The sequence below is a fragment of the Chelonus insularis genome, unplaced genomic scaffold (assembly GCF_013357705.1).
Source record: "Chelonus insularis isolate UGA/USDA-ARS -01 unplaced genomic scaffold, ASM1335770v1 contig_25_pilon, whole genome shotgun sequence".
NCBI lineage: Eukaryota > Metazoa > Arthropoda > Insecta > Hymenoptera > Braconidae > Chelonus > Chelonus insularis.
In genome coordinates this window covers 797,643-816,238 of record NW_023276451.1, presented here as the reverse complement: position 1 = coordinate 816,238, position 18,596 = coordinate 797,643, and the positions used below count along the sequence as shown (strand labels likewise).

General features: G+C 31.5%; 1 protein-coding gene across 1 annotated transcript; it reads left to right on the top strand.

Moving 5' to 3' along the window:
• The first annotated feature begins 423 nt into the window (after window positions 1-423).
• Window positions 424-1,260, top strand: LOC118064815 (uncharacterized). The gene is made up of 5 exons (XM_035079688.1): window positions 424-535; window positions 627-729; window positions 813-901; window positions 978-1,101; window positions 1,175-1,260. The coding sequence occupies exons 1-5, from the start codon at window positions 482-484 to the stop codon at window positions 1,258-1,260; spliced, it is 456 nt and encodes a 151-aa protein (XP_034935579.1). The 5' UTR covers window positions 424-481.
• The last annotated feature ends 17,336 nt before the right edge of the window (window positions 1,261-18,596 follow it).

Sequence of the window (18,596 nt, the reverse complement as noted above, 5' to 3'; positions counted from 1 at the left end):
ATTAAATCATATACATTTTATAATTTTCTATTTATACAATAACAGGAAGTTTCAATGTAATATCAAATAGATTTATCAATGAAATAATAGCATTTCGGTTGATTTTTTAATAGTAATTAAAGTACATCAATAGATTTATCATAATATTCAATTTAAATTTAATCTAAAATCAGATTGTTATTCAAGTGTCTGCTATTAATTTTTATGTAATAATCATTTTATTTTCTCTGCATTAGACCATGTGATAGAATTATATAAAATATTTCTATAAATTTTCCATACAATTATGTAATTTTATATTATCATCTCACTATAGAGGATTTAATTTAAAAATATAAAACAAGAAATTAAAATATGATTTTTTTTCCATATAAATGGAACTGTCTTCCTTCTCGATATCACAAATAAGAAGAATTACTCTCACTTGCAGTATCAAAGTTTTTTCTTTGGACTTTATTTTCAAGTTAAACATAATATAAAAATGACTCGTGCAATCTTTTCACTATTGACTGTATTGGTTCTTGCCAACATAGTTGTAAGTAATTTATCAAAATTATTTGAATATGAAATATATAATTTTAAGTACTTCATTAAATTCATATAAAAACATTGTTGTTAATGTTCAGTCGGTATTGGGTCAAAAAGTTAAAACTATTAATGAAGCGGATTCCGATTGGAGAGAAGGAATCGCATCAACAATTGAAGAGTGCAAATATCTTATGTCAGAAGGTGATGATGATTTTGAAACATTTGTATTTTCTCTAATTAGTTATAGAAATCAATTAATTTTACTTTATTTTATAACCACCCAGAAACGGCTTCATATTTGGAAGATGACTATGAATACGATAATAATGAAGTTCGAGATTTTTTGGGTTGTCTTTACACTAAGCTTGGATACGTAAGTTAATGAATTTAAAAATATCATTTGGTAATGATGAAATCTTTAATGATTATCGAAAATAAATCTGTATCAGATGAAAGACTGTAAGATGGTAGCCGATACAATTCATAACGATGTTAATATATATTTTGATGGCGTGGACTCAGAAACATGTGACGCTGTTCATGACGCAGTAGACTTTTGTTGTAAACACGAAGGTGAATTATCAGTAAAAATATTTAATTTATTCATTGTATTTAATTCAACATGATAATAAAATTTTAATTTCAGTTGATGAGCATGACTCTTGTCCGGATGCTGCTGGAAAGTTCACTAATTGTCTCAACAGGAAAAAGAAGAATGACGTAGAGAAATAAATTTCCTTAGATCGATTTTTTTATTGCATTATGTATTCTGTTATTCTTGAACTATATATTACATAAATTGTAGTTAATAATAATGGCATCATAAAAAGCAACAAATATTTATTTTTGTATAAAAAATACCTTTAATCATAAAATTAAAATCATTGATTGATCGAATGAAATACTAAAGAAAAACTTGAAGTAAAAAATGAATAAATTAGATCAAAGTAATCTGATTAATTACAATTAAATAACTCATGAGTATGTTAAATAGTGCAACATCTATTTCTTTGTCTGTTAAACGAGTTAACTCAAACATGCTTGGGGTCCATAACAACTAAAACTAGTCTAACTACATCCTGACGTCACCCGCGGCGTGATTTGCTTCAACCTTGAGAGTAGTTTCTTTTGTTCCTTGGCATTCGGCACAATTAAAGTTCGCTGGTGCGTTTTCGTCGGATTAACCGGTATCCATCTTGCATGGAGAAGGAGATGAAAAATAAGAAGATGATGAAAAACAAGGAGAGATAGAGAGGCTTCTCATTCGGTCGCTTGATTACTGAAAGATATTAAAAAGAAAATAAGGAAGAACGAAAACGACACGGGAGTATCGCTGTTGAGAAGCGTCGAGATACGAGGCGGTCTCTCGCTTCTTCGTTCATCTCTCTTTTTTCGTCCACATCTTTCTCTCGCTTTTTCTTTTCCTTCCTATCGCTCCTGGACCACTCATCGTCTCACTTGAACCAGTCGTCGCCGCCTAGGTATCTACTTCACTCCTCTCTCGTCGCATCCAGAAAGAAATAATTCCAACTGCGAAAACCTATAATTTTTAACTTCGTCCCGCGAGAGATTTTATCTCCGAAACAACCAAAAATATCATTGATATTATTGGTAAATATAGAAATATTTTTCCCTCGGGGCAGAGTCGATACTTTTTATATTCATGCTAATATACGACACCCATAATCGATACATCTGATATTGTTTTCCACGGTCTCTGTCTCGAGCTCTCATTGCTCATTTATTCTACTCATGCTTTTCTGTTAGTCTTCCTCCTCTTTCTTTTTACCCCCTTTTAGTCAGCAAAAATTCATGGAATCCGATAAAAAATCACGATGACACAATCGAGCAATTTGATAAATATTCGTGATCATTCATGAATCTTAAACTTGTTCCCAGAGTGCTAAAGACTGAACATGTGGAGATATGTATGTCTGTAAGGTAGTAGATAGTCTCAAGTCTAGACCACTAGTGCTTTGTTTACGACCCTTGACCGAGTGAAGGACGGTTTGTTGATACACGCGATTATCACTTCCTCTCGATAATGAGTGATAACTACTTACAACTACACTCCATAAAATATAGCGACTTTGCGCTTCAGTATGATAAAAAGGAAAATAAATTGTGGATAGAGCTAGATAAACGGGCTTCTTGGAATCTCAAAAAAATTAACAAATGTTTTATTTTTACTTTGACCATTAAATTATTTTATAGAATTATATAATAATATTATGATAATAATTTCTCAAAATTCATTCAATTGATTACTCGAATAATTAAATTGAATTTTATTGTTCAAAAGATGTATTTGTTACTTTATTTGATTAATCTTTTTTTATATTGACTATGAAATTTTATTTATTATTGGAATTAAAAAAAAAAAAAAAAACCAGAATATAAAACTATTAACTAAATTACTAATATTGTGGGAAAGAATATTTGACTGTTGTAATTTGGTAATAAGTAGCAAATGAAAGAATTTAATGACATAATAGAGAATGGAAAATTTCAACTTTCACCACAAATTGTCTTGAATATCATTTGAAACATCTGGACATAATTTTCAAGTAACATTGTAAGGATTGAAACTTATTAATCCTATTTATGAAATATGACTTATTGTGAAGAGACAAAAAGAATGTAGACAAAGAAGCTATTATAATTTATAACTTCTCAAAATGGGCATAAATTACTTGTTGAATATTCCTGTATATCATTGCCAATCTAAGATTCTCTTAATGTGTTAAAATAACAACTATAAAGTATATTAAATGTAAAATGTCCGTAAATTAACTCTACATGGTTTGTGGACACTTTTTACACATTTTAAGTATTATTATTAAAGAGACTTAGCATGTTAAAGATGTCAATAACATACTTGGATTTGCAGCGTGGAAACAATAGGTTACTAGTGAAGAATGAAAGAAAGTGCATGCTAATTCATCAGAGATGCTCCGATAATGACTAGCAAAAGTATACCTGACTGAAAGTCAAATGGGGGTGTACAGAAGAGGGTGACAGGTAGAGAAAAGCAAGCGAGAGTATAGGTCCGGTGTATTGTTTTGGGAACAATGAATATACCGGGTGTTTCAGTGCATTGTGAGGTTAGAGTAAGCGCAGGAAAAGCTGTCGCAAAGTACACCATGCACTACCAAACTTGCACGTAAAGTTTATTGTGTTGTTGCGCACCGCTGACCCAGGTATAGAAACAGAAAGCCATAGAATATAATCCTCAGCACCCTAAGACTTTTCATCTGTTGTCTACTCAGCTTAGTACTCCACTCGATTACTTTATTGCAGTAATTTACAGATTAATTTGTGACAAGGCTTATAGAAATACTCTGTGGGTAATAATCCTGGAATTCTCCTAATTTGTATCCGTTGCAAAACATCGCCCATATAATGTCAAATACATAGCATCCGGTGAATAATTAATTTATTCATCTATAATGGTCTCTAACATATACAAATACATTCCCTTTTTCTTCGTCTTTTTCACTTCATTACATATACATATTTATTCATTTCAGCTGATGATGTTGATGAGTCATAATTTTACATTCGTTAACGATTCACCCCAAGACCTTCTTCATTATACAATCTTAATATTATCTGATTAGAAAGTGAAAATATGACAGATTAAATACTATCATTATTTTCATTATTTATCGATTTTTTTCAATCAGTATCTAACGATTCCAGCATAAATTATAACAGTTCCTACATTTGTATTCGTAACACACGGTTTTCAAGGTCGAAACCTTCAATATTATATATAGATACCTACATTTCGTTTCCTATGGTCATCGATCACTCCACCTAGACTAGCTTTCTGGCTCCAAGTGATACTGTGCGTAACGATCCGACGGCTCGAGAAAACTCGAAAAACTGCTAACGTTGAAAAAACAGAGTGTGAGAAAATTTTATACATCTGACAGTCTCTAGTAAAGATAGTCAGCCTGTCGGCTTGATGATTTATCGCTAAATGACGCCTTTTTCGCTTCTCGTCCAAACATTATGACCCCTCTCCCCGCTGCCGATGCGTTTCTACTCTTTTTGGGTTGAGTTAAATGTTGCTATTAAATATCAGTTTTTGGAGTAGAATGAGAGTTTTGCTGTATTGAGGCTTTCAGAGCATTGACAATGCAGCGAATGATCAAGCTGAACTTCGTGCAGGTGCGTTTGTCCGATGTTATGAATAATGAAACGAAAGAAAATACAAAAACTTGGTTTTAACAAAAAAATACATTCTATTCTTTGGTTTTTGAGTATCATTCATCTTTTCTCACATCATTCATAGCGGAAGTATATCAAAGAATCAGTTATTTGAACTGAACAGTCTTATTGACAGTTGGAAATTTCATTTATTAAATACATAATGATTTCAATCAGCTGGGTTACTTTGCAATATATTTTCTTTAATTTATTTAATAATCAATCAGAATAATCATTGAAAAAAAATTCACCGTCATAAAAAATCGAAATAAAACTTTCTACTAGTTCAAAAAATATCTTTTTAATTTAATAAAATTATACATGTTTTGAACACTGTAAATTTTAGTACTTTATTTTAGAACATTAAAAATGTTTTAATATGACGTCACACATTTGGTTAATATTGTCTCGACTCTAAAACACTTAAAATCGTTTTAAAATCGAGACAATGTTAATCTAATGTGTGACGTCATATTAAAACATTTTTAATGTTTTAAAAAAAAACACTAAAATTTACAGTGAAAAAAACATTCTTTTTAATTTTTTCCATATAAAATTACCTATTGTGGAACAAAAAAAAATAAATCATCCTTTAAGTCAGTTAAAAAATTAAATGTAATTATTCAATGGAATATTTTATGCATATTAGTTATTTTGGTAATTTTATACTATCGCAGTCCCCTCGTTTTTTGGCTCTAGATAATCGAAAAATCATCCGATTTAATGATTTTTTTAAAATCTTTGTTTTTACGGCTAATTTATGAAAAAAATATGGGAAATATTTCACCTAGAAATTTTATATAGTTTTATGCCTTTAAATGTTCATGTAAATGCACTCATTCACATATAATTGTTGATAACTTTTTTACAAGTTATCGAAAGAAATTGTTATATTTTTTTAATCGTCAATTTTAAGAAAAGTTGTTATTATTTTAAATTGTAAAAATATGAAAAATCAACATTTTTTAAGGATTTTTTTTTCAAAATATTTGTTTTTTCGTGCCAATTATGAAAAAAATATAACAACTTCATACAATAACTTGTAGAAAAGTTATCAACAATTATACGTGAATGAGTGCATTTACATGACCATTCTTAATTTTTCTATAAATATTTTTTTCATAAATTAGCCGTAAAAACAAAGATTTAAAAAAAAATCATTGAAATCGGATGATTTTTCGATTTTCTAGAGCCAAAAAACGAGGGAACCGCGATAGTATAAAATTACCCTATATTTTTTCATGACTACGAGATTTTTTTTACAGATTAAAAAATTTAATTCGAGAAGTTGACGACAATCACTGCGGTAAGTACAAAAATCATAGAAAAAAATTGATATTCGATTATTTCATCGAACAATAAAAAAAAGATGTTCTCATTCTGCTATAGCAAGAAGCCGGAAATAAAGATCTTTCTTTCGTTATAGATGACTTACGAATCTTCCAGTTTATTAATTTTCATTTGAAATATGCTCCATAGAAAGTATTTTACTACACGTCTATAACTAAAGGTACAGAATAAATTTTTATCTACAATGAAAAATAACTGCATAGTTTAATAGAGTTTTTGAACTAGAATATTTTATTCAGAGAATTTTGCGAAGATAATTTTTGTTTTATTTTCAAATAAAATTCTATGTAGAACATCCAATAAAGTGTACATCTGTTTTATTGTCAGAAATTTACATAAAATCCACATGTTTAATAATAAATGTGTGTTATCAGTTCATTGATTATCAGTTTATGAAAATTACAATAGAATCTGTCATCCACAGTATTTGTTATTCAGAATTATTATAGCCGTGAATTGAAAGGCGAATTAAAATTAATGAATTATCTTAATTTGAACATTATTTTAATTCAATAAAAGCCGTAAATGTATAATTCTTACATAAACAAATAAAGAAATGGATTTGGGAACAAAATATTTCAAAATTTTCAATGAATGAATCAAGTCAGAAGAAAAAAAATTCTGTCAATGTAATTCAAATTTTACTATACACATCTATTTACAAAGAAGCTTTAACTTCAATCAGCTTTATTTATTGAACTCAATTGATATTCAAATTAACAAATTAATCTTCGCGCTAACTGTCAAATTATTTAGTGATAAATTCCTCAATCTGACTTATCTTATCCTTATTCTTATAAGAAAATAAATAATTCTTATTCAAATAAAGAAAACATGATATAGTATTTTTTTTTTAATCTGAAGGGTAGCTTTTGCTGTCAATTTTATATCGAGGTAGGTCGGGAGTCTTTCTAAGGATAATACATAACAGTGTGCTACATCTATTTCGAAAGATCATTCACTTTCCTTTTCATACTTTCTGAAATATACATAAGCCGCTATTTATAAAAAAAACTGACTGCTAATTCATCATGAGAAACTTTTATACATGTCTCATAAATCTAAATTTTTACACTTTGTTTGTTTGATTGTCACTGGTTTAAACCACTCTATATTCATCCGTTATATTTACAGAACAAAAAAATTGTTTAACAATCCTACTTCGTATTTACGATACTATATTTGTTAACATACATTTGATTTTGATATATATATAATATTTAAATATACTATTTGAATTATAAATAAAAATTTGTTGTTTCAACTTAATCAAATATTGAATAATTTCATTTTATAAAAGTCAGTGTTAAGGTAAGTAATTCTAAAAAATTATTAATCATTTTTTATTAATAAAATAATTCTTTACAGCTATTCAGTTAAATATTTTATTGATAAGCAAGATTTTTTTTTAGTTTGTTCGCATGCATCAAGAATAAAAATTTCTGTCGGCAATAAAATATTCAAATTAATTTTAAGCTATAAAAAACACCATTAATCTCATGTAAACACTGCAGTGTTGGTATACATAACTATACAGAGATATAAAGGAAAGAACCTGCAAGTAATTCGATTAATTAAATAGTACAATAGCCGGTGGGGAGATAATATAGGAGAATGAGACCCAAGTTGCAAGCGCTTTTAACTATCGGAAGCGTCCATCAACAACATACTATCCCTCAGGCATTGTTCACCTTGATGTCCAAATCTCGTTGCTGCTAGCTTCCAAAATATTATTTACTGTATCTCCTTTGTGGAGGGTAAAGACTAGTATTGACGTCGAGTCACGCGCAGGCAGCAACTCAATAATAATACTGTTGTGACATCTTTTCCTAGTGGAAGTTAGACCTTGTCAATGCAGACTTTCCTTAGATTACATTTAACTGCACATCTTTTTCAGCTTAAAGTTTGACTTTGTCAATACCTCATTAAATCAAATCCTTTAAAATAACATACATTCGATTATCTCATTCTCCATAGACTGCCCAGTTGTTTACTTGAATCATTCCTAAAAGAATTTCCGCCCAGTTCTTCGAGAAATTGCATATGTTTTCATTTATAACTCAATTTTTTTTTTTGTTATTTTTATTAACATCTTTTAAACTAAAGAACAATAGTGACTATTCGTCTTCACTCAACCAGAAATTACAGTTTGAAAAATTTAAATTACATTTGAAATATGTTTCTTATTATGAACTCCAAAAGAAAGTTTGACGATAATCCATTAAACTTTGATGAACAATTGTATTTTATAATAAATCGTTAAAATTTAGAAATAATTACGGAAAATCTTTTGAGCTCATGAATATTCATTATACTAATTTATTGTAAACTAGTAGATACCAATGACTGCACATTTACAAATTGAAAACCAATACAATATCTTTCCACACAAATGTTAAAATTTTCTTTTAAAGAACTATAGGGGCTTTAATTTACAAATTTCATTGTTCAGACGATCTCTACTACATCACCCAAAAAATTTACCTTACCTGCCCAATCTCAAGGTTGCGTACTTAATAGCTTACGAAATTTTATGACGAATGAGCAAATACGTTGGCCAAAAGTAATTTTCTTTTATGTATATGCATGCACATAATTTATGACATCTACTTAAATGAAAATTTCTTCAAGATATTGTTTGAATATGAACATTTGCTTTTAATTTTCAAATACAATCAGTGGTATTAGCTATTGTATAATAAATTGCTATTATCTATAAATAATTATTTGTTTTGTAAATTTTTGTTCTCTCATTTTTTTTAGATCTATTCATTCAAAACTATTAAAAATAAATACAAATATGACGTCTTATATTGCATACAAAATTTGACATTCAAAAAATAAAATTGTGCTATGTTTTCTCATTCTATCAATAACATTTTTCCGATTTTTAAATATTTGAATATTTATTTAATTTTAAAACCACCTCTAAATTTTTTTTACCAAAATACTATTGTTCATGTGAAAATCATCTTAAGTTCAAAATAAAAATCAATACTATCTAGCAATATGATTATTGTGTTAATTATATTAATTGTTTAGACTTAGTTATTTGTTTATCATTAACATTCGTATAATCCAAAGTATTTGTTGGTAATTATTCCTCCATTGAGTTGAGCTATAACCCAATTCTCTAGCCCACTAATTTATCTTAATTACATTCTATACGCTTGAATATGTGCTAGCATCATACAAGATCTGCTCAGAGGCCAGTCGATATACTGAAGAGCATTTTACATGAATACTCCACGTACACATCTACATTCTCAACAGGGGTGGTGTATAATACGTGCATGAAGTTTAATCTTCGCGTCGCGAATATTCTGCAGATAGTATAGGAGCGTAGACTTAGTCGGAATAGGGGAGAAAAGCGAGTGAGATGGATGCAGAGTAAGGAATATACTGGGATATAGAGGAGAAGAGAGTCTCGATCGATTTGTGATTCTCGGGGAGGCCTGGTCAAGCATCTCATGTTATCCCTACGGCCAACAGTGTGCTTTTCAAATTATCTACAATAGAAATGGAAAAACGTCATTGGATTTATTTAAAGAGTTAATTAAATATTTCTATGTCGTCAGATGTTTATTTTGGTTTTTTTTTTATCGATAAAAATAACTTTGATGCAGATCAATTTGATTCCATTGTTAAAATTGGGGCAATAAAAATTTCCATATACTGTAAAATGCATCGTAAATATTTTAAGTTGATATGTAGCAGTTTCATATTTTTCTTGAAAGATATTATGATATTCGTTATCGATTTCTTCGAGTAGTCTCATCGAAAAGACCTTTATGTGCAACGGCTGATGTACACAAGTGTATTTTGTACTCATCCGCAAGCTTCTTCAGCAATACTGTATACACATTTTGGGTCTTGCATTGATCAATTTTAGCTGTTTTGGCACTGCTAAATGAGAAGGTCTGTAAACACCGAATTCTCGAGTTTCGGTGGAATTTAATATTTTTCATCCAAATTAAAAATTATTTTTAAATTGAAAAAAGGGAGAAATTAATTTTAAAAATTTTAGAATTTATTAGAAGTTAAAAAAATAGATTGCATTAAAAAAAAATTGCATGATTGACAGAAAAAAATTTGTAATTCTTGTAAAAGATATCAATAATTATTATGCCAACCAGGCATGCAATTTAAAGTGTTAATTTATACATGATTGATAAATTAAAATCCGAGAATATCATGCAATAATCTAACATATTATTTCAACGTCTTCAATAAAATTTAAAGATAAAAAAACAACTTCTAATAATATTGTTTTAGCATATTGAACTTTTTCAATTATATGCATCATTTTTTCATGATTCTACCGAGGAAAGGTTACCTAATTTTTTTTTAAATGTATTTAGAATGAATTTATAATGCAAACCCTTTATTGATAGAACATGCATCAATGACTGCATCAGTGACTCCTAAATCACAATCATCAATATAGAAAGTTAATGAATGTACATTAAAATTGCAATCAATTTAGCTTATCATATCATTTTAGAATCAGATTTAACGAGTCTACTCGCGTTTACACATATGTATATAGGAACAAGGCTCGCCTCTAATAACCTGAGAACGTTTATCTCGAGATTGAACATTAGGATTCGGCGCGGGAGAACAGCCTTGCTGGGCAAAGATAAGGGGTAATTTCTGGGTAACCAAGAGGGGGTCAAAACTGGCCGTAGCTCATCTCCGGAGCTACCCCTAGTTTGCTTTCACAACTTGGCCAAGCGACTTCAACATACAGCATCTCCCGCGGCGAAAGTCGTTTCCACGATCTTAGTTCAAGCTTCGCTACCCTTCGTTTCCCTTGCCCAACTACTGAGTTAGCCCAACATGTTAAAACATCTCTAGACCTTGGTCGACATGCAAATTAGGATTCTCTACTATCATGAGTCTCTTCAATATAATCAATCATCTGCATCTCTTGAATATGCCAGTGACTCTATAATATTCCTTATAATATCTACGTTTTTTTAATTACTACTAAATTATTTCCATTATTCTGCCATATCTCCAAATGTATTATTATCACTAGGAGTTTTTAATTCATATTCTCATTGGCTTAGTAGATTTCGTGGGTTTTTTTCAGAAATGAAAGGTTCATTATAACACGTAATAATATATGCTTTTCATAAATTCCAACAGCATGGAGTTGTAAAAAAACATTGTAGTTAAAATAGCCATTTTGTGCTCATACAAAAAACCTCAATTATTTTTACTTTAACAGGAAACTCACTAGCAGTCACGCGAAAGATTAAAACAATTCCTGATCACTTCTTGGAAAGTTATTGGTCTTAAAAGATTTTTATTTTGTACAAAAGATTTACAGCTATGTTGTTAAAGTAGTAATTGCTAAAAGTTTTTTCTATACCAATTATTAGTGCAATTGAATTGAACATTTTATTACCACTGGAGTATCTTGGTGCAGAAGGAGAAGCAAGATTGAGTTAGGCGAAGATGCTGACAAAATAGCTGCCTTGATGTACAGATTAATTGTAGAAGTAAGTTGACTCCATTATTGGAAGAAGATTTATGAAAGTTATCAAACTATTAGAACATAAATAATATTTTTCTTATCATATTTCTTCATTGACCTTAAAAGCCAAGTTCTAAAACAAGCTTCAGTTGCCGCAAGAGACCTTTAAACTCTCCCTCAACGTACATTTCAGGGTTAAGGTGCTAACATAAAGGGTCGGAAAAGTTACTCGACTTCTCTTAACTTTCGATGCTGAATACCACGTGTTTGTGAAAAGTGAGCTACAAGTGAGAAATATATAGTTAAACACTATTAATGTAATTTTAGAAATTTGTCATTAACTTCTGCAAGCATACGATAATTTATTCATTTTCTTCGTTTCTTTTTTACTTCATTAATATGAATAAAAAAATTGCACTTTATTAAAAACATTAAGATATAATTATCGAGTTAAGTTTTCTTTTTAGAAAAACTAGATAAAATTATCTATCATTCGCAGAAAGGGCCGAGCTGGATTTACTCACAAGCATTCAAGATTGAAAAGGGAGAATGAGATAAATCTAGGCGTTTATTTACGAAGTCCATTCCAACGTTTTTCAACAAAGTACACAGCCAGACGTCGAATGTTCGCGTGCTTTAGACAGTTTCTGTGTCGTAGATAGCAACCCCTTCGCCTCAGCATCCAACCAACACCCTCTTCTGGCCAAGGGCGTAGCAAAGACGACGATTTCATCGAATATTTACCTTTGCTAATCTGCATAAATTTACCCTCGTGTTATTGCCATCAGGAAAACATAAATATTCTACAGAATATGGAGATATAAAAAGAATAAAATATTTAGTCAATTATTTATTTAATTCATCTAATCATTATTCAAATCTTTAACGTTATTTGATCACAGTCAAGATTTTTTGCAATAAAAAAGAATATAACAATTAATCTCCAGTTAATATTTCAATAACAAATGAAAAAAAAATACAAATTGCAAGCTCTTAAACTATTCGTGAAGAACATGAATTAGTAAACATGAATTATTTCAAAAATCTTTCATGGTCTAAATTTGTTTTTTAAATCAATCAATACTTGGTATAAAAAATGCATGTCTTTACGAACAAGCTTTGTCGTGTTCAATAATTTTCATCAGCCTACTTTTTCTCGGTTAATTGACATTCGCCCTCTATTATAAAAATAACATTCCAGTATTATACTCCCCAAGCACATATATACGAATGAGTATAGATGACCAGGATCCTTTGAAGGAGATTAGTGTCATCCATATACTGAAAAATACGACGGTTCTATCGACAGTACATTTACGTGAAAAGTTAAAATATTCATGAAGTTTTCTCAAAACCTATACCTCTACGCCAATGTCGTGCGTCCACCCCTGGTCAGGAGGATATTTTCAGGGGTGAGAAGCTGTAGAAGAGGCAGAAAATCCTATAGAGTTGTAGGAGTGAGATGCTTAGATATACGCACATGAAATGAGAAGCAACGACAAAAGAGGAAGCAAGAAGAAGAAGACATGAAGTAAAAAGAGAAAAAGTGAGTCAGGCAAGAGGGAGTAACTTAAATTTACGTGTGAGCATGCTCGAGTTTGTCCAGAGGGACGAGGATGAAATTCTCATACAGTAAGCAGGACTTTTGGTATGGTGGTATGATGGTGATGCGTACAATTTTGCGAATGTCCATATGAGGGTGTATGTGTTGTAGCCCACACATACGTAGGCATGTCTTGGCCACGACGTCTCGTGTTTTCGTGAGAAGGATGAGAGGATCGAAGAGAAAGTGGCCTTGTCCAGGCTTTACTCTCAGGAGATTTCTGGTGAAGAAAACACGTGAGAGTAAAAGAGACGATGGAGTAGTGAAGTGAGATAAAACATCAGTGGGATGAAAATGGATACAGCAATGGCAAGGAGAAGAAGGGATGAAGCTCTATCTCCTGCACTTCTAACTAACATGTATTTTGCATAAAGCTTACATTACTTGAATTACAATGCTCCGACGTTGTCTCATCCCTCTACGTGGTGAGATGGTGCCATGTAAATTGCTTCTAGAGCCACACCAGTTTGGGATTGTGGACGCCATAGAGATGAGGGTGGCCTGCTGAGTAACATCCACCTATCTGAGCATGTGTGGGTCTAGATGCAAAGACGATGCTTACTTGAACACTCGATGAGTATGCGAGTAATTTCTCTGTGCGCACAACCACCTCTGGACATACACCCCGGTATATTTCTGTCTTTCTCTTATTCTATCACTGAGCATTAAGTAGGAGGACAAGTTATCAGTGTAGAAAGAGAAGGAAAAGCCCGCTCCGTGACCCAAGTGTGCCTGGGGGTGACCAGAGGTTGGTTAGGCGCAAGAGAAATTCATTACCTCGGTCATTCCAGCGCGTTATCGCGCGTAGATATAATTGATGGGTAAGCGAGTAAAGGTCACATCAGCCACTGATTCACGAAACGCCCTACAGCTTCTAACCTAGACCTTTGTTTGTATTTATTTATTGAGGTTGCGTGTTACACTCTTACTATTGCTAATTGACAGAATTAACCTAATGATATTTCGCACGATGCTTTGCTTTACAGATATTTCCTTTTTTATTTAACCATCATTTAATAATCGATTGCTTTACTCTGAAAATATCAATAAATGTCAGAGTGAACATTCAACTTCTGTTTCAAAGCTATCCTTTCTATTGTCTTTAATCATTTATTGATAAAACTAATTATAATTTAATTATTTTAGCATTTATCTTTCATTCGAAAAATTCAGTGTTGACATTCAACAATTTATTACTTTAATATTTTTTTACTTTATGAATTACATAAATTATAATTAGTGAGGAGAAAAATTAACGAGTTGAAAAAACGTTCTAATTACATTGAGTCAACTGTTACAATTGATGCCAACAAAGGGGACAATGCTAACCCCAATACCATTATTCACTTGTTACTTATGAATATATCAAAAAAATGCCTGAAAAATAATCAATATTTTCCATTATAAGCGAATGAATATAATCTTCAAATAAATCTGTTTAAAAGTAACATTAGGTTGGAAGTAATTTTCTTTGAAGAGCAGATAAGACTCTTAGAATCTTAAAAAATCTCTAATTATCAAAAAAAGCACGTTTTATTTTTACAGTTCTGCTCTCAAGGTGTTCGATAATTTTTTTAGTTGTTTTTTTTCACTCCTTCTTACCTTTCTTATTCTTTTTAATTTATTTTAAATGTTACACGTATGTGCAAGCACGCACGTACTCTAAACAACGTTGTGTGCAGGCGCACGCGCGAATTCTGCTCATCCGATCTAGCGATTCACGTCTGAGATAATGAAGTTAGACGTGAGTGTGCGTGAGTCGAAAATAATTATCTTTTCTAGTTTTGATCTATAGCCTTTGTTTTGAAGCCTTTACTTGCACAAAGGGTGACTTTAATGACAGGAAAAAATTTTAAATGACATTTCATGATATAAAGAGTTGTAAAGATGCTAACGGTTTCCAGATGGTAAAGTGTAAATCACAGGAATATGAGAGCGACCCGGAAGGTCTCTTCTAAAGGATAAGTCGAGGATTATCGATGGACATCGACGAGATCAACGACCCGCGGTCTTCTACTGACCCTTAAGAGAAGAAAATAAAAGGACCTGAAGATATCCAAGCGGAAACCAATAACTCTTCTCTCACCCTCTTCATGCTATCGATAAGCGATAACATTTACGTCAGATAGGAAAGCAAACATTTTTTGCACGAAAAAAAAATAAAATTCATCAAAATTTGGAATATTCGATATCGAGAAATCGTTTAATTTTTTACATTACATTGGTTACTAGGAATCTTGAGAATTTTAACCACGTTCTAAGCCAACATCGTCACTAGCATTTTTTTACCCCCTGAGCAACAGTTTCACCCCATAAATCTTGATCTAACTTGTCGAAAAATTGCTTGCTTTTATACCGAATGTCAGCTATTAGTATCGATTACGATATTTTTTTAGAAATATATCAAAAAGAAAAAAATTATTTGTTAACAAATTGTTTGAAAATAATATTCGTTTTTATTTCTTGTTTATTTAACTGAAGTTGAATGAATTAGTATTAAACTTTTTTATATCAGAAAATTATATAAATAGGAAGCAGAAGAGATTTCAGATATTGAGTTGATAGCAACTTTAATTACATTGTTGATTAACAAAGTTTCATTTGAAGTAAATTTTTAATTTTAACAATATTCTTCAATAATTATAAATTTTATTGATGTATTTATCACTGAAAAAATATTACTCGTCCTACCATAGTTAAAATAATTATCTTAAAATAAATATTATGGCCAACTCTGAAGTAATACATTTCATTCAACTGAAACTCATTACATCTCACCAATTTCAGCACAAGAAACAATCTTCTGTTAATTTGAAACTCATGTACCACTATAGCTAGCCTACAAACGTGATAAAATTATTTATAGAAACAAAACGTGTCTTATTCGAGCATCAGGTGTATTTTCTAATGACGTGGAAAAACATTAAAGAAGACACATGACATAAGAGGGAAAGAAAGAAGATGCACGTGACACGTTGGCGTATATGGCAAATTTATGTATCTAGCTCTAAGAGAAGAGAAACGGTGTGTAGTAGAGTCCAGACGAAGTAGCGAGATGAGGGAGAGGCTACTTTGTATGTACGCACGCTGACATCTTACCCACCCTTCCGGTAGTCGGAATACGAGGGTGAAGGAGGAAGAGGCAAAGAAGGAGGTGGACGCCGAGATCAATACTCGCACCCCCTGGACCAGAGCCATCCTCCCATCCTTTGCCTCCATCTCGCCTCCGGGTGCCTCACGTGTGTGAGCGCCGGACCTCTTAGAATCACCAACCCCCGAAAACCCAGCCTGAAAGACCCCTCACCGCACTGCCTCATCGCACGCTAGTGGCTCTCTCCCACTACTAGCCATCTCAACTCATCCTCCCGATGCTTTAAAGCGATGTGCTCGTATTAGAAAGCCTTCGTCGTTGCACCGTTCTCTCTTGGCCTTTCCTCTATCTTCCACTAGTGTCCGCACACTACTGAGATAACGCTTGGTGAGAAGAGAGTGGTCTCAACGTAATCGCAAAGTCCGCCCGGGACTCTCACGCGATAAATATTCAAAGCACTCCAGGAAACCCTGGACTTCCTTCCTCCCGCTTTCTCGCTTATTCCTCTTTTATTTAACTACTGAGAAACCTCCTTCTTTGACCTTTACACGTTCACTCATTTACTTCATCTTCATAAAGTTGCATACATGAGTCGATGGGTTTAAACATTGTTTAACTTGACAGGAAAAGGGTGATATGAGAGTAGTTGAATCCTAAAAAGATCATGTAGAACGACCTATTTAAAATACTACTTACGTTCATTCAACTTAATGAGAATTCAAATTCATTTTGATTTTGATCATCACAAGTTTAGTCAATTCGAAATTATTTTATCATGATTATCAGAAATAAAATATTCATCATGTTGATTGCTTTTACTTATCAATTAAGAAAAAAAGAAACAGCTGAAACATAGAAAATAATAAGAGAATGAAAGGCAAAGTAAAACACTGCGACGAAGAGGAACATCAATAAATTAATGAATTCCAATGAAGTCACATCTCAAAAAGTGAATAAACAAAAAGTGCCTTAAGCTTATTTTAATAAATTAATCATATATAATATAATAAATAATATATAAATTTTACGATTGCATTTAATTAATTAATTAAAGATGTAATTTTTTATAATGATTATATTCAAAAATTATTCACATGAAAAACAATGCAAAGTATATTTAGAAAAAAAATTAATAGCAAGACAATGTCAAATGTCTTTTTCATACCATCGCTCATCTTATACATAGCGTAAGCATCCTACAAAGAATGATCCTATGAGAGACTAACCATCCTTGATCTATCTAACGGCTGAGCAGCAAAAAAATCTGGCCAGCGGTGAAACTGACAGGGCTACTGTCTGATGATTAGCCCTTGGCCATCAAATATTTTTGCATTACAATTAATTCACGAGCTTAATAGCCTTCATTCTAGCCACCTGGCACATTCATTGCTACGTAGGACAATACACCGTCATCTTGGTTCTCATCAGGGGACACAAAATTATATGAGTATCCACTAGCAAGATGACCTGTATCTCGCGAGAGGACAGCATCCCTTCCTTATCTTGTTTTATGAAGGGTTGAGCCTGAGAATTTTTGTGGAGATGAATCGTCACTTCATTCTTTGGAATAGACACAAGAAAAAAAACAATGAGAAGTTGACGTTCGAAAAGATTAAATTTATTGGTGAAGGTTGATAAACAAAATAGAAATTGACAGTTGGAAAGATACATTTTACTGTTTAATTAAAAAATATTTTTGAATTTTTTTGTTTTTTCTTCGGATTAAACTATTGCAAAAGAAATCTGATTTTTTTGATTCATTTAAATTAATCAAGTTCTCTCACGTCTGTTATTAACGGTACTACTACTTAAAAAATTAAAATTCTCACCGATCGAGTTCAATGAAGTTCTTAAAAAATAGCATGAACATTAATGATCTCATCACGTTCACATATCCTGCAGTTAGAATGATTTAAAATTTTATTGAAACATTTATCCTTCCGCCATGTTATTTCATCATCTTTCCTCAAGTTTTTATTTCCATCATCAACAAAATCAAATTGATTCCAATTCTACTTGCAGTATTGATAATCCAAAATTACTTGTAATCAATCAACAATCTACTCGAATGATTTCGTGATGTAGAAAATGGGTAGATCGTGATGGGTCTTGCTGATGATAATAATGAGTCGTATCGATCGTTAAAGGATGAAAAAATTAAAGAAAAAAAAAACAAGAGAATCAATCGCAATCTTTTCCGGAGCACATGCCGATTAAAACGGCCGTCAGTCGGCCTTAAAGCTTGACCTCACGTCCGTAGTTGGGTCTGCTGACCCCAGCGGACGCCACGATTATACGCTCGTCAAAGTTAATGACAATATAATGAT